This window comes from Vipera ursinii (assembly GCF_947247035.1).
Source record: "Vipera ursinii genome assembly, chromosome: 2".
NCBI classification, from domain to species: Eukaryota; Metazoa; Chordata; class Lepidosauria; order Squamata; family Viperidae; genus Vipera; species Vipera ursinii.
In genome coordinates this window covers 169,888,466-169,910,078 of record NC_139513.1, presented here as the reverse complement: position 1 = coordinate 169,910,078, position 21,613 = coordinate 169,888,466, and the positions used below count along the sequence as shown (strand labels likewise).

Here is a 21,613-nt window from a genome sequence, read left to right as displayed (position 1 = left end):
CCCCCATAAGATGCCTGCTGAATAACTGGGAATTAATCATGTAGACTAGAAGACAATTCTAGATAAACTGGAGATCCACCTCTTAATAATTCCAAGTTACTGTACTATCAGATATTACTTTTCCAACAGAAAATCCCCAAAGCACAAGATCTATAGATATGCTGAAAAATGAGAAGTCTTCTTCCTCAGTCATGCCACAGAATGAATGAATACATTAACATTGCCCCATAGTGCATCACAAAACCATTTGCATCCAAACTCTTCACTAACAAATCATACCGGTAGTCGACTTACAACTTAGTGACTTAGTTTGAAGTTACAACTGCACTGAAGTGACTTATGACCATTTTTCACACTTACGATCACTGCAGCATCCCCCATGGTCACGTGATTTACGTTTGGATACTTGACAACTGACTCACAATCATGACAGTTGCAGTGTCTCGGGGTCACGTGATCGCCTTTTACAACCTTCCTGACAAGCAGAGTCAGTGGGGAAACAAAGATTCACTTAACAGCTATGTAACTTAATTTAACAAGAAAAGTCGTAAAACTCACTTAATACATTTCTCATTTAGCAACATAAATTTTGGGCTCAACTGCGGTTGTAAGTTGGACTACCTGTACTTTTATTTGTAAAAATTGACACCTGAATGTATCTGTTTCTCTTGTTGAAAATAAACACTTAAACTGTTGTTGTAGTGGGGTTGTTCTGGTTTTCCAAATAGATTCTGCCCTCTTACATTCTAGGCTCGACAAACAACAAACTCCTTTGAAACAAGCGTTGCTGCTGGTTGAACCTGCTCAAGCGCTGACTCAAAACTAAGGTACTGATTCAGGTCAGTAAGGTAAATCCAAAGCAATAAATACTTTTTGTTTGAACTTGCAGCATAGAAAGCAGAGTCAAATAGCCTTCAAGCAATTCCTGATCAGTACTGGGCTGCAAATCGTATGTTAGCATAACCTTTCAAAAGTGTGAAAGTCAAGGAATGTTAAAGCTAAGATTAAATAAGAAGTAGCAGGTAAAATAGGATTCCATTTTCCTTTCCCCGTCTCTCTATGCAATCTCATCCTTCTTTTGCAGATCTATCATGATGTGCCACCCCTTTCCAGCATTCCTAATGGTTTCCATCATTCTTACGCAGCCAGGATCTTTTGCTCAAGAGTTTCCCATTCAGAGTCAACATCATGATCAATATTGGTACCAGACAACAGTAGATCAAATCCCAATGATCAGTGAGTTCCTTCTGTTCTGGGAAAGAGGAGGGGGTTGAGTATCCGAGCCTTCATTTTGGAAAACTTTTGAGTTTATTGTCTTTTCCCCAAGTTATCTGATCGGATAATAGTTTGTGCATTTCCTGTTAACATCACTGTTTGAGCACCTCCAGTTGTTTCTACACCCAAATAGAATTACTGTATACTTCAGTTCCTAAAAGTGTGAAGGCGAGTCTTCCAGACAGCATAGTTCTCCCAAAGTATCACAGGACAAAGCAACTCCATCCAAATGATACCAAATTTGGTAACGCAGATAACAACTTCAAGTAACTATCACCCAGATGCATTCCAATTTGCTTGCAGTTGTCACATCACAAGAGGTAAAGTAGTGGATATGTGTGCATCTGTAGAAGCTGACACCAGATTAGAACCTTTACTCTTCTATGTTAGGAAAAAAAAAGGTGCAGCAGACAAAAATCCTCAGTGCTGCTTCCTCCTCCAATCTTCCCTCTCAACTGCTCCCCACCGCAGATGGGGGCACCTGCAAAGTGATTGCTATCAAACGCTGCTGCAACCGCAACCATATTGAGGAACGGTCCCAAACTATCCAGTGCTCCTGTCTCCAAGGCAAAGTGGCTGGGACAACCCGTGGCAAACCTTCCTGTGTGGATAGTAAGTACTAGGAGCCAAGTTCTTTCTTCCTCCTACCTAACCCCAAGTGGCAGGAAAACCCAAGTGGATATAAGGAGAACCAAGAATCTAAGCGGTAAGAATCCTAGGAAGAGATTAAAACATGGATTCAAAATAAAGAAGAAACCGCCCCACACACACACACACACACACCAAACATGCATAAACGGATGTTGATGAGGATAGCTTGGCAAGTAGACTGAAGTAGACAAGATGATTAAAGGGTATGATAGTTGTAGCTTATTAGATCGACTGTATGCATCTTCTATATTGGCTCTTTCAAGCCAGATATAAGTAGGGGTTATGGCAGTCTTAAACTCCTCGGATAGCATTAGTAATTTATTGTGCTAAAACTTCCATGATAAAGCAGGCTATTTGATTCAAGCAGGGCAGAGACAAGTTAGTTTCCGTTGCTTCAGCGTGGAATTCAAGTCCCATCTGTCCCTGCTCAATAACCTCTTGATGCCAAGAGGCCCAGAGAGACTAGAGGCACACTCTATCTTGACCACAAACCTACTGAATTGCCATATCCACACTGGGCAAGCTACGAACGTCAATAAAGACCATGGGCTTTAAAGAGGGATGGTAACAAGTGTCTCCCTCTATTCTACAGCCTCCATTGTGACAGGGAAGTGGTGGTGTGATATGCAGCCCTGCCAGGCTGAAGAGGAGTGCAAAGCATTGCCTGACAACTCAGGCTGGATGTGCTCATTAGGAAACCGTGTTAAAACCACCAAGGTAAGGTCTCTCACAACCCTGGCAGAAGACGTGTCTACACAGGATGCCACGACTCTTCCAGTAAACGTCTATCTAGTCTTAAGTATTGCAAAGCTTTTCTCTTCCTTTCTCTTCCTTTCTTTCTTTAAAACCACTGTACAAGTAGTGGAGGAGATTTAATTTCCATTTAACAATTTATCCTGGCTTCTTTTTCAGATCCATCCCAGGAAATAAAGTCTGCTTTAATGAAAAACCCACCTCTGAAGAGGCCATGGCAGATTTCAAATACTGTAATTATCATCAACTTCATGATGAATGCTGGGGGTATGCAAACCTTTTGTCCACTGGGGAAGACAAAACATCATAATGCTGGCTCCGCTGTGACGTTGCAGGGGACACTGCTTCTCTTTATTAGAGGAAACAGAATCAAAGATATTTCCTTAACAGAAGGAAGACTTAGCCCAATTTTTTTCTTAGAAACAGTGGAGCAAGTTGGTTCAAATGTTTCTAAAGCTTCTTGTGCATGACTGCTGGGACATTTCCTATATAACTATCAGTTTTGTCAAATGGATAATTAAATTCTAGAAAACATGCAAAAAAGCCAGTTTTGTAATATAATACAGTCTTTCTTTACAATGATATTGAAATACAAATTGCCACACCATTAAGAGATCTTCAAGCTGGACAAAACGGACTACTAGGTATGTAAAACTTTGATCCTATCTTAATAGGCCTTTTGAATTCTGAACTGAGGTTCTTAGCCCACAAAGGCCAAATGTATAAAACTGGAACTAAAATTATATTGCCACATTAAGAAGTGGGTTGGCAGGGGAAGGAGGAGTAATGTCAATTTAGATCCCCAAAGAGCTTTGGATTGTTTAGTATCTATAACTAGAGCACTATTTCAATATCCTAGATGGCTTTTTAGGCAACTAAGAGACTGAAGCACACTCTCTGTTCTGCCAGTCTGTCCTGGTATAGTTCTTCTGAAGATGGAACTGACACATTTTATTGGAATGAAACTTAATTCCAAGGGAGACCTACCCAGCCTTTTAAGGTGAATCAAGGCCACAAACCCTGCTTTGATCCACCATCATTCCCTCTTCGTTGTTGTTGTTTTAAAACTTAAGCAACCAGCAACAAACAGTATTATTAAATGAAAGAAAGGGGTGAAGATTCAAGGTAGCAGCATCTCTTATTCTGGCTCAACAGCACACAGGGATCCGACCTACAATGAAGAAACCTATCACAGGATATCATCACTGTTAGAGTGGCAGAGTTTCCCCTTGCTACAATAACTCTTTCATCCAAGGTCTGGGAAAACACATTGTTTGTTTACAGATTTTTAAAAGATAAAAGGAGTTCCCATCAAACAGAGAAAATTGGAGGAGTCCTTCCGTCAGAGAGTCAGGAAAACAGCCCTTTAAAATTTGCCATAGTCAATTAATTGTAATTGCGCACCCCAATTCTTCAGGCAAATATCATCCTAGGATTCCAAGTTCTCCTGATAAGCGTTGGTTCTGTCATTGTATGGAATTAATCCTTGGGCACCTCCTTTCAGCACTGCAAGCTTCTTAATCCCTCATAGAGGTAGATATTATACAGCTCAAACCCCCAACCATGTTTTCCTTGCCCGTCCCCTCCGCCAAACTTAAAAGTTAACTCTAAGAACCAAATCCCCTCCACGCTTTGCTTGCACTCTTGGGTGAGTGCCTTATTTTCAAGGGGGAAAATCTTGCCCGATTCTAAAAATAGAAGTGATCCAGGTCCCACACTGGCTCACTGATAATGTCCGTAGCCTGCAAATCCTGTAGGTGGTGAACCCTCTTTGGGAGGCAGTTGACTAGGATCTTCTCCAAAGGGATTAGCTAAGAAGAAAAGAAGGACCCATTAGTGATACATGAAAATATAGGACTACTATTATTCATGATAAGGAGCAGCAGAGGAAAAGTTTCTGAAGCAGAAGTAACAACGGTGAAGCCAGGAGGAAAGAAGGTGAGCGTTTAAGGGAGAAGTGATTCATTAAATTAAGTGAAAAATCTCAACTTTGACTATTAGAAAATTCAAGAGAGGTTGAAATGTCAATCTGTAAATAAAGAGGAGGAGGGTGCCAGACAGCATGGGAAGAAGTGTAACTCTGGAACACATTTATAGAACCATTCGCAAACGCCATTGTCATAACAAATTGTGTTAAAATACAGGAGATGGAGGGGATAGGCATGTGGCATGCTTCCTGCCCATAGAGGCACCAAGACCTGAGATAAAAACAGGGAGAGATATGGGAATCAGGAAGAGACACTTCTTGCACTTTGGGTAACTGCAAAGAAACATTATCTTTTGAAGGGGGGGGGACTAGAAAAACCAAAACCTCTTTCACCACAAAATGGAAATGACTTCACCCCACTTCCCCCAGCTTCTAGCGCCAACTGGTTCATAGGATTCTCACTAAATTGTATTGTTACAAGGTGACAGAGAAGGGCAAGCGCATTAATATCTAGCTCTTTGGATTTTTAACTACATTTCTCTCGCTATTGATAATGCTGGCTGAGGCTGCTGGGAATTTATTTTTCAAATTTATATAGCCACCCATTTCACTAATCAAGTGACTCTGGGAGGGAGGGCTGCAGGTCCTCTACGCATAAGCAGTAGTATGAAAAAGTATGAAAAGAAGTAGTATGAAAGAGTACTCCAAATATATTTCCCAGGATGTAATGGAGACTTCTAGCCCTCCAGATATTATTACATTTCAATTCCAGCATTCCTGGAATCAAGGGAAACAATGAAAAGGAACTAGGATTTTTCTTGCAACTACATTTGGAGGTCCACAGCTCCCCCAAATCTAAATCCCCCCTCCTTCTGGGACCTTTTATTCTCAGAATCATAACTTACGGTTTTGGAACTGCTGGGCTGTGTATCTTGTCAACAAAATCCCCACACCTTCTATCAGGGCAAGCAAGATGCCTCCCATCATAGCAGAGCCTACCATGGCCAATGGCCCACCTAAACGAAAAAGCAGTTAGTAAGCCCCAAGCAAGCAATCAGTGTGAGATGATAAATGGGTGATGCATATTTGGCAGAGCTAAGAAACATCACTTACTGCGTGATGCTAATACAGCCCCAGTGAGTGCCCCACTGGTAATGGAATTCCAAGGGTCTTCTTTACCTCGCATCTTCACCAGACCACAGTCAATGGTGGAAAAAAGCCCACCCCACACCGCAAAGCTCCCTGGGAAGAGAGAGAGAAAAGGCCTTTGGAATAATCAGTTGGATGCTGACTTGCTCATAACTTGCATCGGAAAAACCCATTGTCTGATACTAAGCAGTTTTATTATAAATACTTGTTTGAACGCACGTGGAAACTGGATCAAAATACGCCAGAATCTTAAAAGTTGTTGCCAAAGATACTGAGCTTCTCAAAACTGGGCAACAATTCAGATTCTACTTTCTGAGCAACTGATTTTCAAATTTATTACCTGAACCTTGAAAGAGAGAAACAACTCTTTGCCTTTTTAGAGCATCTGCAATCTCAAATGTTGTGTCAATTTCTTGAAAATAGAACTCTACGAATAAACAACTTAAGCAGGAAAGCCTAAAAAATTGAGATGACTTAGATTGATTTTTTATTGTTTACATTGGTATTTTTAAACATGTGATCTCATTCTACAAACTGCTACACAAGTATAGGATTCATGATAGCTTACTATAAGTAAGGACCCAGATTGTTGGGGGCAATAAGCTGACTTTGTAATAATGCCGCTTGGGGGGGGGCGAAAGCCCTAATAAGCAGGCATATACATAGAATGAAGGCTATTGCTAAGCACATTGATTTGTGCTTTAAATTGTAAGCCGCCCTGAGTCTTCGGAGAAGGGCGGGATATAAATGGGATTTTAAAAAAAAGTAAATAGATCTCATAGCAGCTTACTGAAAGTAATGGTCTCATAGATGCAAGTAATCAAGTCGTGAGATTGCAATTTGGGTGCTTGGCAACCAGCTCAGATTTAAGACAGATTACAGTATTGTGCAGTCACATGATCACTTAATTCAGTAATTCACTAATAACCACCATAAACATTGTTGCAAAATAGGGTCCAACTTGACTTACAACCACAACGTATGACAGAAATTCCAGTCCTAATTGTGGTAGTTAGTGGAGGACTACCTGTAATATGAACTTAAAAATTACTATTACGGGTAATCCTCAAAGTAAAATGGAAATTGGGACCAAGGTTGCTATTGCAAAATGATGTGGTTGTAAAACATGATGTCAAGTGACCACATCACTTAGCAATGGCAATCCAGGCCAATCCCAGTTGTCATCATAGCCCCAAGACACATGGTCACTAAGTGAGAAGTTAAGGGAGCCCCAGGTAAGGAACGTGGGCTGGCACAGTGGGGTGGGGTGCCTTGGGAGGCTTGGCACAGGCAATGGATGAATTGGGAGGGGGGTGTTGTAGTGCAGCACAAACTTATAAAGGCTAGGGAAAGAGGGTGTAAGGTATGTGCATGTGTGTGAGCACGGGGAGGGCGGGGAAGGAGAGTGATGGCGAGTACAAGCGAACAGAGGGCACGGTGGTTGGGGAGGGACTTATTTGAGCAACCTGTGCCCTTCCCTGCCAGTTTCCCCATTGACTTTGTTTATAGGAAGCTGGCAGAGAAGGTCGGCAACAGTGGTCCCGTGACTGCAGGATGCTGCAACCCGTCATAAAGTGTGAAATGGTTGCCAGCTGGAACAATAATAATAATAATAATAAATAATAATAAATAATAATAATAATAATAAATAATAATAATAATAATAATAATAATAATAATAATAATAATGAAGTAGTAGTAGTAGTAGTAGTTGGAAGGGACCTTGGAGGCCATCTAGTCCAACCCCCTGCTCAGGCAGGAAAGCCTATACCAGTGATGGCGAGTGCCCAAACTGCAACCCAAAACCCACTTGTGTATTGTCAGGTGCTGGGTGGGCGTGACCCATTGTGTGGGCGTGGCCCATTGGGTGGGCATGGCTGAGGTGGTAACGGCAAACTGGGTGTGACTAAAAAGTTCAATCAATTAATTCCAACTTTGCAAGATCCTTTTTTTCCCCGTGAGAAGTTGAAATTGATTGATTGAACCTTTTTTTTTGTTTTTTGCACATGGCGGCGGAGGCCTAAAGAGAAAAGGTTTTATAAAACCCAGCTGAACGCCTAGGACTGGGGTGACGGCGCGCATGCCCACAGAGAGGGCTCTGCGTGCCACCTGTGGCACGAGTGCCATAGGTTCACCACCACGGCCCTATACCATTTCAGGCAAATGGCTGTCCAGTCTCTTCTTAAAAACCTCCAGCGTTGGAGCATTCACCACTTCTGGAGGCAGGTTGTTCCACTGGTTAATTGTTCTAATGGTCAGGAAGTTTCTCCTTAGTTCTAGGTTGCTTCTCTCCTTGATTAGTTTCCATCCGTTGCTTCTTTTCCTGCCTTCGGGCGCTTTGGATAATAGTTTGCCTACCTCTTCCTTGTGGCAGCCCATGAGATATATTCCTTTGGACAAAGGTATATTCCTTTGTCCAGTTCCATCGTAATTTCAAACAGTTGCAGAGTGAATAATCCTAACTCGAGGTCTATCGTTACTTGCTTTACTCAAATTATTTATAGGACTGCAGTGTTCAAGAAGAGAAAGACCAGCCTTCCCCATTCTGATGCCTACCAGATACGCCGGATGTCCACATCCCATGTATCAAGCTAGTATAGCTATGCTAGAAATTCTACAAACTGGTCTAACACATATGAAGGCCACCAAGCTGGAGAAGTTTTCAGCAAGTAAATATACTGCTCAAAAAAATAAAGGGAACACTTAAACAACACAATGTACTGTATTTAATAGTAGGATGTCTTATCTTGTGTTCCCTTTATTTTTTTGAGCAGTATATTTTTCAATTAATTTCCACTTTCCACTCCTTGGTGTGTTTATTTTTAAAAATACATATCAGGATTGGGAAAGAACTCCAACCAAGCACTCCATTCTCTTCAGAATAATATGTAAGTTGTATAGGAGTTCAAACGCATCCAAACACATTCTGGGCTAAGTGAAGCCACCCATTCCCTGCCTGGTATTCTCTCTTTTCTCCGTCTTTTTGCCAACTTCTTCTTCTCTTTCTTCCTCATCATAGGCTGGGCAGATAAATCTTACATGATGGCTTGCTGAGACATATGAAACCAGGGTAATGGCTGAAGAACACCCCCCCCCCCAAATTGGATTAACTGATTCCAAAATGCAAGGTCCATGCCTGTGATGTTTAATTTTTCTTCATCTGAACCACCAAAAAGTACTATGTCTGAAAGAGGTGATCCATGTCTAGAAGACTATGAAGTTCTTCATGCTGCAGAAGATTCACTTCCAGAAATGAATAAACCATTTCTCTCAAATTCTAAGATCAGCTTGTTATGAAGCACCAGAACATTCTGGAAATAGACTACACAATTTTGCATATCTCTATCCCAAATTTATATTCTCCCCTTCCCCCCCCGACACTTAAATCTTACTGTAGGTCAAGCTGAAGCAGACTGATCCAATGTCACTCCTCTGTTTCAACCGTGTCAGAACTTGATTCTGCTTCTCCCTGATCTTTATTCAAAACATTAACCACTAACCAGCCCCTCCTTGATAACAAACTCCTACTACTTTAATCTGTTGGCGTATGCATATCCTATGACACCCATTTCCCCCTGCCAAGCCCCTCATCTTACCTCCAATCTGTGGTGCTCTGACTCTGATAGCATTGATGCTGCCTCTGAATCGATGCCTGACACCCTGATTTTTTTTTAAAAAAAGAAGCAGAAACCCTTTTGGTTAACCAATTCCATACTTAAAGAGGGCTCATAATTCAAGCAATGCACACAGAACACACATTTTAGGATTTGGTAGTTTGCAAAGAAAAATAAATATCTGAACTTCTCTCATTATAGTCAGACTAGTATCTTTCAGAAGCATTGAATACAAGTGCCATCATCTCGAAAACTCAGGCAGATGAGAATTGTAACCCCAATCCTGTAGAGGGTATCAAGCTGAGAAAAATAATACTATATTTATGAAACAGGTTTACCAATAATCAAACAATAACAACTGAAATTAAGAATGGATGATCAGAGAAATTCCATGCTCAATCAATAATATGTAACAAGAGTGCAGAGCAGTAAAGAGGCATATGGATGCAAACAATAGCCATTTTTTCATATTGTTAAATCATAAAGCAAAATATTATAAATTAAATCCCAGCACTGCCTCTAAATTTATTGTAGCAAATGTCATTGAAACAAGATTTTTGACTCCACACTCCATTTCCTCATTACAATACTTGCTTCTTAAAGGGAGCAAAACATAAAATAAAATGAAATAAAAGATTAAAAATAAAATATGTAGAACTCACCACTGGAGCATTGCGAAAGCCTTTGACTGCTTGAAAAACACCCCCGCCAATCATTCCCATCGTAAACGCGCCACCACAGTCATCCACAATCCGCCAGGGGCTGTCAGATAGAAACAAGTTAGTGTAGGCTCTTCACATAGGAAGCTCTGTTATGCTAAGAATTTGTGTTTAATTAAATACTAAAAGTATTTAAATTTACTTTTTCTGAAGTATTGTACTACCTCAATGTGATTCTGGTATGTATTACTGATGCTTTAATGTAACTAATGAAAATTGTTGAGACTGGCAGCCAATAATTGAGCTCCTTTTCAAAGCACATATACATGCACAAACAAGTTATCAACAATTTACCAGCCTACGTGTAGAGTAGACACATACACGAGCTTGGGAAAAAGTATAGAATAGTTGCAACAGAATATCACATACATAGAGAGCCCAGATGCTAGTGTATTGAGCTGCTGCCCATACAGTAGTAGTTCCCTCTCAAAAACCTCACTCCCTTGACATCCAATTCATGTGAATTCTCTACTTTTATTTATATTTACAAATATCCATGCATTACATTTCATCTCAAATGTATTAAAATACATTTTTACTTATTTGTTTACATGTAGTTTCCAAAATAAAACTATCACAGACAAAAATATTTCAAACAAGTTTTAATCATAAGGATTGCAGAAATTACAGGAGGCTGAAAGCACTCTACACGTGATAAAGTTACCTGATAGAGATATTGACCCACACAAGTGTTTCCTAAACATTTCAGTATATGTTGAAATGCAGCCACAAACATAAAATGTCTCTCTGAATAAAAAAGACAACTGGGTTGTTAACAACACCAAATACAGGTGGTCCTCGACTTACGACCACAATTGAGCCCAAAATTTCTGTTGTTAAGTGAGACATTTGTTAAAAGCCAATGTTGCCCCATTTTAGGACCCTTCTTGCCACAGTTGTTAATTGAATCACTGCAATTAAGTTAGTAACACTGTTAAGTGCATCTGGCTTCCCCATTGATTTTGCTCATTGGAAAGTTGCAATTACATGATCCAGGGACACTGCAAGAGTCATAAATATGAGTCAATTGCCAAGTGTCTGAATTTTGATCATGTGACCATGGGGATGCTGCAATGGTTCTCAATGTGAGAAACGGTCATAAGTCACTTTTTTCAATGCGGTTGTAACTCCAGAACTACCTGTACAGTTATAACAGCATCCACTTAATCTGCACGTTCCTAATTGACTGATTACATAGACATGTGGGCAGTGGTGGGATGCAAATATGTGAACAACCATTTCTCTGTGTGGATGCCCCTTCTGGAAGTCCATTCTGGGCCTGGGCAACAAAACATTAGCTACCAGTTTTGCCGAAGTGATGCGAACTGGCTAAATCCCACCACTGCACGTGGGCTAATAAGTGAAGATGCTCAAGCAGTTTTTGGCAGTGGTTTGCTCTCCAAACTTGCTTCTTTCAATTTAGTTTCTGAACGTTACACAACCAGATTAGGTAACATCATCAGCAGGATTTTCTTGTCCCATTTTCCTTAGCTTATAGGAAAATAGGAGAAGAAAATCCTGCTGATGATGTTACCAAGTCCGGTAACGAAACATTCGAAACTAAATCGAAGGAAACAAGCTTGGAGGAGCAAACCACTGCCAACATCTAAAAGGCGAGCTACAAATATTTTCTATTCTTTCAAAATGCTCCAGTAGTACCACAACAGCCATCCCAGAGCACTCCACACCCGAAGACAGCAATAAAATAAATAAAAGAGAGCGGGCGGAGAGATTGGACATGGGGCAAGGAAACTCGAGGATACACACGCCCACTGTTCGATAACATTCACTGGGTGACCCTTGGAGCTATTCCTCCTGCCCAAGAGTTGTGCTAAAAACTGAAAAAGCCGGCTGGTTTCTCTGTGACTTTTTACGCGACGCTTCCGAAAGCGGCGTTTTGCCCTTGCTTGCTTTTGTGACTTCCTAGGAGAGGGGAGAGGGACGCGGTGGCTCAGTGGGTTAGGATGCTGAGCTTGTCGATCAGGTCGGCAGTTCGAATCCCAAGTGCCGCGTAGCAGAGTGAGCGCCTGTTACTCGTCCCAGCTTCTGCCAACCTAGCAGTTCGAAAGAACGTAAAAATGCAAGTAGAAAAATAGGGACCACTACGGTGGGAAGGTAACAGCGTTCCGTGCGCCTTTGGCGTCTAGTCATGCCGGCCACATGACCACGGAGACGTCCTCGGACAAGCGCTGGCTCTTCGGCTTTGAAACGGAGATGAGCACCGGCCCCTAGAGTCGGAAACGACTAGCATGCATGTGCGGGGGAACCTTTACCTTTACCTTTAGGAGAGGGGAGCAAGAAGAGGGGAGCAAGCAGATTCTAAGTATATCAATATAAATAAGCCCGTAAGTCAGACATGTCAAACACAAGGCCCGGGGGCCGGATCCGGCCCGCAAAGTGGTTTCATGTGGCCCGCGAAGCCATCCTGGAAACAGGGAGGGAACGGCCCCCACTGCCTTGGCCCTGGCCCAGAGACCCTCCTCCTGCCAGAGACCCTCAGATCTGTCCCACTCCTGCCCAGGCCCCCATAGGCACCCTTGATGCCAACGATGTAGAGCTGGCCACGCCCACCCAGTAGGCCATACGCACTCTAGCCACGCCCACCCAGTAGGCCACGCCCACCCGGCCCCCTGAGGGCAACCGCAATGCTGATGCCGGCCGTCAATGAAATTGAGTTTGACACCCCTCTAGCAAAAGCCAAGGTGACGAGCGAGGCGCCAGTACAGGCTTTGGGCTGCAGGGTTAAATTCCGTCTGAAGAATTAATTCCCTGCACGGAGATGGGAGGGAATGCGATGGTTTTCTCCGCTGACCTTGAGCTACCTCACAGGGCTGTTGTGAGGGATACAAAATGGGACCGGGAAAGGAGCAGCTGAGGAAGAAGAAGAAGAAGAAGAAGAAAGGAGGGGCGAACTGAAAGAAGGAGCCCCGCACTACGGCCGGCTGGGAGGGCCTCCCTCCCCAAACGTCGTTTTCCCCCCGCGGCCTCGAAGGAGCTGAAGCCCGCCAGCAAAAAGGTGCCACACACACGCTCGCTCGCTTACGAAAGCCGTCCCCGCCGAGGCAGCCCCCACCCCCTCGGTTACCAAGGTTCCCGGGCATATTCCTCCATTGCTCCCGGTCTTCAGCTCGACGGCTCACGCAAAAAGACGCCTCCGAGCGATATCACGTGACCAACGCCTATTGGCCGGCCGGCTGCACGTGGCGAAGAGTCGAACGCATTCGGGCTTCGGAAAAAAATAACCGAAAGTAGCCTACGTCACTCGCTCCTTGGTCCCAGAAGTGGGAAAGCGGGGGGGGGGGGTCGAAGGGGGCGTGGTTTTCAAATGCTCTGATTGACACCTAATTAACCCAAGGGAGGGAGGAGTTACATCACATAGCGCAGGGGTCTTCAAAGTTGGCCCTTTTATGACTTGTGGACTTCAACTCCCAGAATTCCTCAGCCAGCTTTGCTGGCTGAGGAATTCTGGGAGTTGAAGTCCACAAGTCATAAAAGGGCCAACTTTGAAGACCCCTGACATAGCGGATCTAACGAACGATCGCGTTGAGGTGCCGCTCTTATTAAACCGTAGCTTCCCGCCTTCGTGTTTGTCTTCGGCCGATGAAGAGACGAAGGGCGGGGTCAAACGATGCGGTCGGTCTGTATTTCGTCACTACCGGAGGAACAAGCCGGCTCTAATAGGCTAAGAGGGCGCCGACGAGGGTGGGCCCAAAAAAAAATAAAAAAAATCGAGCCCTCTTTCCCTGGGATTGGTTGGTTGGTTTTCATTGAACGATGACGTTGGAGGAGGCGGGGAAAAGCTTAGCGGGGGTGGTGAGAGGAATTCTGTTCGGGCCGCGGATTGGTGGAAGTCGGTCACGTGCAGGTGGTTCCAGGAGCAACAGGAGCGGCTGTGGATCCGGTAACGTGAAGGTCTGCTTGCGAGGTGAGCGGGGTTTTTCTTGAGCGCGCGCGGGCGTGCGCGTGGCTCTCTGGGGCGTTAAGAAGGTGAGAGTGACGAAAATGTAGAAGCGTAAACTGGGAACTGGCCGCCCGTGAGCATTAATACTGCCTGAGCTAAGGCGTTGTTTCAAGGATCGCTTCTTACACAGAAACGACGGTAATAAATACAGCCCTCGTTGTGCACAGGTTCTAAGGCAGGGGATAGGCAACCTTGGCTCTTTTAGGACTCGTGGACTTCAACTCCCAGAATTCCTGAGCCAGCCATGCATGCTGAGGGGAAAGGGAGAGGTTTCCAAGCTGAGCCATGCTGGCTCAGGAATTCTGGGAGTTGAAGTCCACGAGTCCTAAAAGAGCCAAGGTTGCCTACCCCTGTTAAGGTCTTGGAATTTTAAAAGTGGGATAAAATATGTTAAAGATGGAAAGAACTCTCGTGTTTGTGTTCTTCAATTATACTGCTAAGCTTGTAAGCCGCCCTGAGTCTTCGGAGAAGGGCGGGATATAAATGGAATTAAAATAAATAAAATAAATAATAAATATGCGGACAGGATGTAACTTTTTTTTAAAAAAAATCACGGTTAGAATAAATATATAGGGACGCGGTGGCTCAGTGGGTTAGGACGCTGAGCTTGTCAATCAGAAGGTCGGCAGTTTGGCGGGTCGAATCCCGAGTGCTGTGTATCAGTGAGCGCCTGTTACTCATCCCAGCTTCTGCCAACCTAGCAGTTCGAGAGCACGTAAAAATGCAAGTAGAAAAATAGGGACCACTATGGTGGGAAGGTAACAGCGTTCCATGCGCCTTTGGCGTCTAGTCATGCCGGCCACATGACCACAGAGATGTCCTCGGACAAGCGCTGGCTCTTTGGCTTTGAAACGGAGATGAGCACCGGCCCCTAGAGTCGGAAACGACTAGCACGCATGTGCGGGGGAACCTTTACCTTTACTAGAATAAATATGATCATTTTATATGAAAAACTGAGCCAGCTAGATAGACCCGAGCAATTCTTCCTCGTGAGAATTCTATATAATGAGCATTTTGGTTTCTACGCAGTCCTGGCTGTATTCTTAATATGGTGTGGCAGCAATTTTATCAGCTTGGTAAGAATTAGATCAGAACATTCCTAAGGTACAGGTTAAACTTGCAAGATTCTGTTACAATTACCTAATCTCAATAAAATAATTTTAGCCTTAGCCTAGTCCGTTCATTTGGGGGGGAGGGGGGGGCTTGCCACTAACCTATCCACTAACCTATCCACTTGATGTCATTCCAAATTCTGATTAAGTTGGTGTAAAGGAGTCAAATACACTTTTAAAGACTTTACTTGATTCCTAGGGGAAAGCATGTAGACAGGAAAAAGAGAAAGTGGTGCTCTGATGCATTATATCTATCCTCATCCATAAAAGTTGAATCCCATATATTCCAAAAAATAGTATTAAATAATTCTGGTATGAAAACTTATGGAGTAGTGTGCATGTTCTGAAAAGAGCAGTGATAAGTGATAAATGTAATGTGTGACATTTCTCTCAAGTACAGAAAACTGATTGGAAAAGCAACATTTGCACATCTGCTCCAATCTGATGCCTCTGCCAGTGGCATTGCAGTCCCGCCTGGCCAGGCGAGGCCTGCTGAAGCATGTAGAACCTGGTAAGTACAAAAAAAAAAAAATTAGGAGGAAGATAACTCGTATAGACTGGCTACAAACCAAGGATGAGCATCTGGGATAGTACCGAGGAAGTAGAGCTGGTTAGTTCCGAAGTCGTTCTTTTGGATCTCTAAAATTGGTACCCATTATGGGTTGTGTAATTTTACCACCTGTTGACCCCATCTTTTTTTCCAAGCCTGATCCTGTTTCTTTCCACATAAGAGCCGGAAGAGGAAATAATTGCAGAAGATTATGATGATGATCACATTGATTATGAAGCCACAAGAATGGAGAACCTGCCACCAAACTGGTACAAAGTCATCGACCCTGTTTGGTAAGTGTAGAGTGAGTGCTCAGTATGCCCTGCTAATGATTTCTATCAAAGTGTTTTTAGTCTGTGCTCGCAAGACTGGTACCAGTATTCATCAGGGACATGTTTCTGGTTCTGTTAGCTGATCTCTGAAACGTGAAGGAGGAAAAATGTGCTGTCTATAGCCATCACTGAGTTGGCAAACCTTTTATGATTTTTCATATCTCTGATCCAGCAGAATATTATTACTACATATACACTTCCAAATCTAGAGGCTTTGGGGTACATACAGTATTAATAGGATTCAAAAGTAAAAAGTCAATTAATATAATGTGGAAGTCACTAGATGCTTTTCTGAAAAGTTAAGCTGTTATGGCTGTCTGAGAACACTGAGAAAAGAAGGGGTGGTCCAGTCCATATTAGTGAGTAAGCTGTTTGTCATGGAATAGAATAGAATTAAAATGAGAATTAGAATAGAACAGAACCTTGGAGGTCTTCTAGTCCAGCCCCCCGCTGAAGCAGGAGAACCTATACCATCTCAGACAAGTGACTGTCCAGTGTCTTCTTAAAAACCTCCAGTGATGGAGCGCCCACGATTTCTGAAGGATATTCTGAAAGTTTACATGATAAATGGCATTTATTAGGTTGGGAGGAATCTTCTGTGCCTGAAAAATTTGATTATGTTACCTACATTGGATTCAGAATATTATACAAACCTGTGAATTGTGTTAACCATGATGATGATGATGATGGGTCATGAAGTTGGTGTTGACTCTTAATGATCACATAAATAGGTTTTCTCTAGGATAATGTTATGCCAGCTTGGTCCTTCAGGTCTTCCTGAATGAATGGTGAATATGCACCCATTACTGCTGTAATTGAGTCCATTCAGCTTGCTGCTGATCATTCTCTGCTTTCCTCTACCTTTTCAAGACAGCTAGGTATTTGCATAAAGTGTCTAAAATATGACCATTTGTGCCTTAAGTGACAACTCTGAATTGATATGTTACTTGATCCATATGAGTTTACATCCCTCAGCCATGAAGCTCACTGGGTGACTTTGGACTAGTTACCCTGCAAGCTTGGGGGTGTTTTTTTTCAGGGAGGAGTATTGTGAGCAGGGAACTGGGGGAAAAAACAGTGGGATATCAGTCTAAAATAAACTCGGGTTTTTGAAATTCCAAAATCCCAATGGCTTTTGACAAAAAGTGTTGAGAATATATTTCATTATTTCTGGAGAATGGGGAAATTTGGGGTTTGGAACTATTGCAAATATGATTCTGTACTGCTTGTAGCTGCCTGCCTTATTATTGGAACATAGAAAGTGATCTGGTTTCATGGCTCTCGCCTAACGATCCCAACTCGGTGATGACCAAAGCAGCCAAAAAACTGAAGAACAACTTAGGTAAGAATGTTTTGTTTGATATACGGTGTTTGGGGTGAGTAGGTCATAGTAGGGAAACTGTAAACTGTTCTTAAGTGAAAACGGGAATTAATCTCCAGAAGCACAGAAAATTTGATCTGGCCTCTGGTGAGAATGAATGTCTGCCTAAGCCTACAGAGTGAGGATGGATAACCTATGGCCTCTGGACACCCCTTCTGCACTGGCTTTTTTTTTTTTTTGGCTGTTCTTAAACAAAAATGTACATAGGTAGCCAGCATATACAGGCAGTCCTCAGAGACCACAATGGGAACCAGCAGCTCAGTTAAAGTGGTCACTATGACTGTTGGTATGATCCTACTCTATTTTTAAAGGAAAAAGAAATTCTAGAACCCTTTGAGTGGTGCATCTTTCCATTATTTTGAGGCGGGAAAACATGCAGCTGTAATGTGAGAAGTAAAAAAAAACAGCTATCTAAAATCTTGAAACATGCCAGATTCTCCTACTGCATTTGTTGCCAGCCCGGAGAGGTGGAATGGAATGGAAGTGTGGGGTTAATTACTAGCGATTTGATCTGGAGTCATTTAACAGATAATACTTGATTTTATGAGAAAGGATAGCGTCATCTACTCTCTGCCACAGTTCCTTGTTGCATCACAATAAATAGCGGGCAATCTTATAAGAGAGAGAATAGATGGTTGTACTCGCAGTGTTCATCAGCAATGAAAGGCTATTAAAACTGCATCAATGACCTCTCCCTCTTTCACAAGGAGCCGTGCATGCTGCTGTTTTGATAGTTAACTGGTTATGGAGGTGTTAAGGTGATGTTAGGTGGCCACTGATTATGCTGCTTAGGTGCAGTTCAGTTTTCAAAAGATTTCCAAAGCAGAGGAAATAACAATCTACTTACAGGTTGCCCTCATTTAGTCACTACCTTATTTAGCCACAGCGATGAAAAACTAACTTTATCGCCAACACTAGGGTTTACAACCTTCACAGGTTGGTAAAAAAGCAAAGGAAAGCTGAAGCAAGGTCATACGAAAAGTCGCGGTTTCACGTAGTGACCACTTAAGCTGTTGGTTCCAACTGTAGTTCTCTAGCCAAGGACTACCTGTGTGTGCGGGGTCTACTTAAATACATCGTTGTTTAAGAACAGCCAAAAGAAGAAGAAAAACTGACAGTGCAAGAAGGGAAGGCCTTCAGAAGTGGTCGGCTTTCAGAAAACTAATGCAAAAAAATATTCGTCTCCTTTAGATGCCGAAAGCAAGGCAGAACGCTTCCACGATAAGGTAGAGCGTGAAGAGGTGAAGGAACGTCGCTATCACCGGCGGGAAGAATTGGCCCCCTATCCTAAGAGCAAAAAGGGTAACAAGCAGTTTCCCTACCTTGAGCTCCCCAAGGTCTTTCAGCTAGAGGCACACGGTGTCTCCTCCTGGAGGACTGGGTTTCTCTTAACCCCATAAAGGAGAGTGATTATCAAAGTCTGGCACCCCTCTTGCCTTTCTTCTCTCTAGCAAGCCGAAAGGATGAAGAACTTGATCCCATGGACCCCAGCGCTTACTCCGACGCTCCTCGGTGAGTCTGCTCGGTAGAAAGCAACACTTAATGCTTCAAGCCTTCTGCTGAAGCTGAGTATCATGGCGGAAAAACGGCTGCTTGGCAGATCAAAAGTAGGCACTGGGAAGAGGGCAAGTGTTTCCAGTTTCAGGATTGAAAGAGACAACAGGAAGTGGGTGTTTTTTTTAAAAAAAAAATGTGAGTAGCTCCCTGCTGGATCTTAAAAGAGGTTTTTCACTAATCAGAAATAATGATTGGACTGTATCGGTCATTGCTCGGATTTGCTATAGTGACAGTTTCGTGTGTTCCAGTTGCCTGCTGGAATTATCAGTGAGATGCATTCAGGCATTTTAAATTACCCATTCTACATTTTAGCAGACTTTGATCCGTTGGGACTGGAAGCCTGCTTTTTCCATGAATATGTGGGGTCATAAGGAAATGAAATTCTATCTCTCTAACTACATTATTTCATTTTCTCAAACTACTACCGATCAGATGCTCAAGCGTTCGTGTCTGACGGTGCTCGTGGCATTTTACAAGTCCCCAAGCACTTCAGGCTGTTCTAGGAGCCGAGAAGTGGGAGAGTGGAGGCAGCGGGGTAGGACCGAGGCTAGATGAGGTTAGAAAACGGAGGCAAAGTGCCAGCGACAGTCTTGGGAGAGGAGCCGGCGATGCCAACTTTGTTTCTGCGTTATTTTCTACACCTCAAGGGGAACCTGGTCCACGGGGCTGCCCAAGCGGAATGAAGCCAAGACTGGTGCAGATACCACAGCCGCCGGCCCACTCTTCCAGCAGCGCCCTTACCCAAGCCCTGGGGCCGTCTTGCGTGCGAATGCAGAAGCTTCTCGAGCCAAGCAGCAGGACTGAGATGACCACTGCTCTTTTCATTCTTGAACGCATTTGATCATTACGTTCTGAAAGGCCTGCTGCAAGAGCAGGACTCCCTCCGGACTGCAGACCGGGCCAGTGGTAGTTTTTCCAAATCTTGACTACAACTCTGGCGTGTCGGTGGTAAGAGATGCTGGGTTTTTTTTATATATATATATAGTTCAGAGGCAAGTTCCCAACATCTCTGAGGTTTTGGAGAGGCGGTGTCTCCCCGCGGAAGAGGTTTTACAGTGATCGACCTGCTGACTTCTGCAGGGAACAGTCTCCTCGCGGATCTCCATCTCCTCCTCCTCCCATCCCACTTTGAACGTCTATAAAAAGTTGAGAGAAAACATGCTTTGGGTTTTTTTCCCCCCGTATAACAATATTGATCAGCTTACAATATTTGCATAGCATAAAGAAAATGTTTGCAAACAGGTTTGTAGAGCCTGGCTAGTAAGGACCAGCCAAGGCAAGGAGATGGAAGCCAGCGCACCTTCCCGCTCCCCCCACTCCTCCTCCCCCCTCCCCCAAGCTCAGAGTAGCTAAGACACGCAGCTGTTTGATTCTGCTTAATAAATGATCAGTTGAGACCTGGCTTGCTTGCTTTAGCAATCTGTATTATGTTTTTATAAGAATAAATAAAATACACAAAGCTGCATAGTAGTATTTAAAATATAACACATTAGTTCCATTATAATCTCAACACTGTCTTTGTAACGCAATTAATACTTGATACAAGGCTACAGTTCTGCGCTAATGTATGGCTGGAGTGGGGGGGGGGAAGCCATAGGGAGTAAAAAAGAAACACACTCTCCCTTTGTGCAGGGGAGGGAAAGGCTCAGTGCACAAAGAGAAACAGAAATGGAAAGCGACGAGTTAATAGGTTGTCGTCTTTTTGGTCTCCAAAATCTGGATTTGCCCAGGCCAGACTTTTGCCAGCTCAGCTGCGGAAAGTAACGCAGAGCGAAGCCGTGGAATTTAGACTTGGTTGGTCTCTGCCACAGATTCTCAGGTGGGAGAAGAGCAAAGCCGTAGTAGAGAAGTTACAACTGTTCTCATAACGTCTGTCATTCGGAACAGAGCGGTTGTTTGGAATCGATCTCGGTGCACAAGAATCAGGGGCCAAGGGTGGTTCGCGCATGATTATTTCCTTTCTGAACTCGCTCCTACTGCCACATAGGACCATTCTATAATTAGTATTAATAGCACAAAAGATATGAGCAAGTTTTTGAACTTACAAAATTTCTTCCCCGCCCCCCCCCCCCCTCCTCCAATCCCAACTGCATTGTAAACAAAACAGAATCGGGGAAGGAGAAAGAATTGGTCCTCAGTGTTTTGCAGTTTGTAAGAGACTCCTGGCAGAATTTGGCAAACGCAAGGAACAAACCTTAGAATTCAAATTGCACACCGTGTTACTGAGACAATCAATTAAGGGTATTGCATCATTTTAAAAATATATGTATATATCAGCTCTAATAGTTCCTTTACTCCTCTGGGATGATATGACTGATCATCTAAATGGACCGTTCATTGCTACTGGAACCCCTCTGGTTCAGTCCTGTATGTGAGGCAGGTCTTAACGAGAGACCAGCTTGATAAAAGCGCATCGGGCAACCAAAGGGCACGTCTGAGAAAATTAGTCCCGTCTTTCCTGCACACCCAGTGCCATGAATTGTTCTGCATCCCGTAAGCGTTGGCAGGAGGTTTCATTAATCCAGGAAAGCATCGCAGCTGAAACGGTGCTGAAGTCTTCTGTGTGTGTTTTCTTTGCTGCTTTAAGAACCTTTTTCTTTAGCTGAGACCCTGGGGGGGTGGGGGGGGGGAA

General features: G+C 43.4%; 3 protein-coding genes across 9 annotated transcripts; 2 read left to right on the top strand and 1 right to left on the bottom strand.

Moving 5' to 3' along the window:
- The first annotated feature begins 73 nt into the window (after window positions 1–73).
- Window positions 74–9,012, top strand: LOC310636711 (chemokine-like protein TAFA-1). Of its 2 annotated transcripts, XR_014491768.1 has the most exons (5): window positions 74–1,236; window positions 1,747–1,887; window positions 2,519–2,643; window positions 2,839–2,912; window positions 8,775–9,012. XR_014491768.1 is itself a non-coding variant. In XM_083356777.1 (4 exons), the coding sequence occupies exons 1-4, from the start codon at window positions 1,092–1,094 to the stop codon at window positions 2,854–2,856; spliced, it is 429 nt and encodes a 142-aa protein (XP_083212903.1). In that variant the 5' UTR covers window positions 74–1,091; the 3' UTR covers window positions 2,857–2,964. The 2 variants fall into 2 exon arrangements, 1 of the variants encoding a protein (XP_083212903.1); XM_083356777.1 differs by lacking the exon at window positions 8,775–9,012 and having other exon boundaries at window positions 2,839–2,964.
- On the bottom strand, window positions 3,235–13,236 carry TIMM17B (translocase of inner mitochondrial membrane 17B). The gene is made up of 6 exons (XM_083356775.1): window positions 13,174–13,236; window positions 10,032–10,131; window positions 9,352–9,415; window positions 5,720–5,848; window positions 5,512–5,622; window positions 3,235–4,490 (listed from the first exon to the last, which is right to left on the bottom strand). Exons 1-6 carry the CDS (start codon window positions 13,197–13,199, stop codon window positions 4,402–4,404), a joined length of 519 nt encoding a protein of 172 aa, XP_083212901.1. The 5' UTR covers window positions 13,200–13,236; the 3' UTR covers window positions 3,235–4,401.
- A 687-nt stretch (window positions 13,237–13,923) lies between these two features.
- On the top strand, window positions 13,924–21,038 carry PQBP1 (polyglutamine binding protein 1). Of its 6 annotated transcripts, none has more exons than XM_083356768.1 (7): window positions 13,924–14,013; window positions 15,562–15,672; window positions 15,893–16,004; window positions 17,276–17,385; window positions 18,616–18,726; window positions 18,876–18,936; window positions 19,629–21,038. In XM_083356768.1, exons 2-7 carry the CDS (start codon window positions 15,606–15,608, stop codon window positions 19,783–19,785), a joined length of 618 nt encoding a protein of 205 aa, XP_083212894.1. In that variant the 5' UTR covers window positions 13,924–14,013; window positions 15,562–15,605; the 3' UTR covers window positions 19,786–21,038. The 6 variants fall into 6 exon arrangements, with proteins under 6 accessions (XP_083212894.1, XP_083212896.1, XP_083212895.1 ...); XM_083356770.1 differs by having other exon boundaries at window positions 13,953–14,013; window positions 15,557–15,672; XM_083356769.1 differs by having other exon boundaries at window positions 13,953–14,075; window positions 15,557–15,672.
- Window positions 21,039–21,613: the final 575 nt, after the last annotated feature.

Excerpts from the sequence above, each read along its gene's own strand:
- TIMM17B (XM_083356775.1), bottom strand. The coding sequence starts at position 13,199 with ATGGAGGAATATGCCCGGGAACCTTG. Across the intron at positions 5,849-9,351 it reads CAGAGCACCACAGATTGGAG|GGAGCTTTGCGGTGTGGGGT; the intron begins GTAAGATGAGGG and ends CTCTCTTCCCAG. Across the intron at positions 4,491-5,511 it reads AGCCCAGCAGTTCCAAAACC|CTAATCCCTTTGGAGAAGAT; the intron begins GTAAGTTATGAT and ends TTTTCTTCTTAG.
- LOC310636711 (XM_083356777.1), top strand. The coding sequence starts at position 1,092 with ATGATGTGCCACCCCTTTCCAGCATTCCTAATGGTTTCCATCATTCTT. Across the intron at positions 1,237-1,746 it reads AGATCAAATCCCAATGATCA|ATGGGGGCACCTGCAAAGTG; the intron begins GTGAGTTCCTTC and ends TCCCCACCGCAG. Across the intron at positions 1,888-2,518 it reads CAAACCTTCCTGTGTGGATA|CCTCCATTGTGACAGGGAAG; the intron begins GTAAGTACTAGG and ends TCTATTCTACAG.
- PQBP1 (XM_083356768.1), top strand. The coding sequence starts at position 15,606 with ATGCCTCTGCCAGTGGCATTGCAGTCCCGCCTGGCCAGGCGAGGCCTG. Across the intron at positions 15,673-15,892 it reads GCTGAAGCATGTAGAACCTG|AGCCGGAAGAGGAAATAATT; the intron begins GTAAGTACAAAA and ends TTTCCACATAAG. Across the intron at positions 17,386-18,615 it reads AAAACTGAAGAACAACTTAG|ATGCCGAAAGCAAGGCAGAA; the intron begins GTAAGAATGTTT and ends CGTCTCCTTTAG.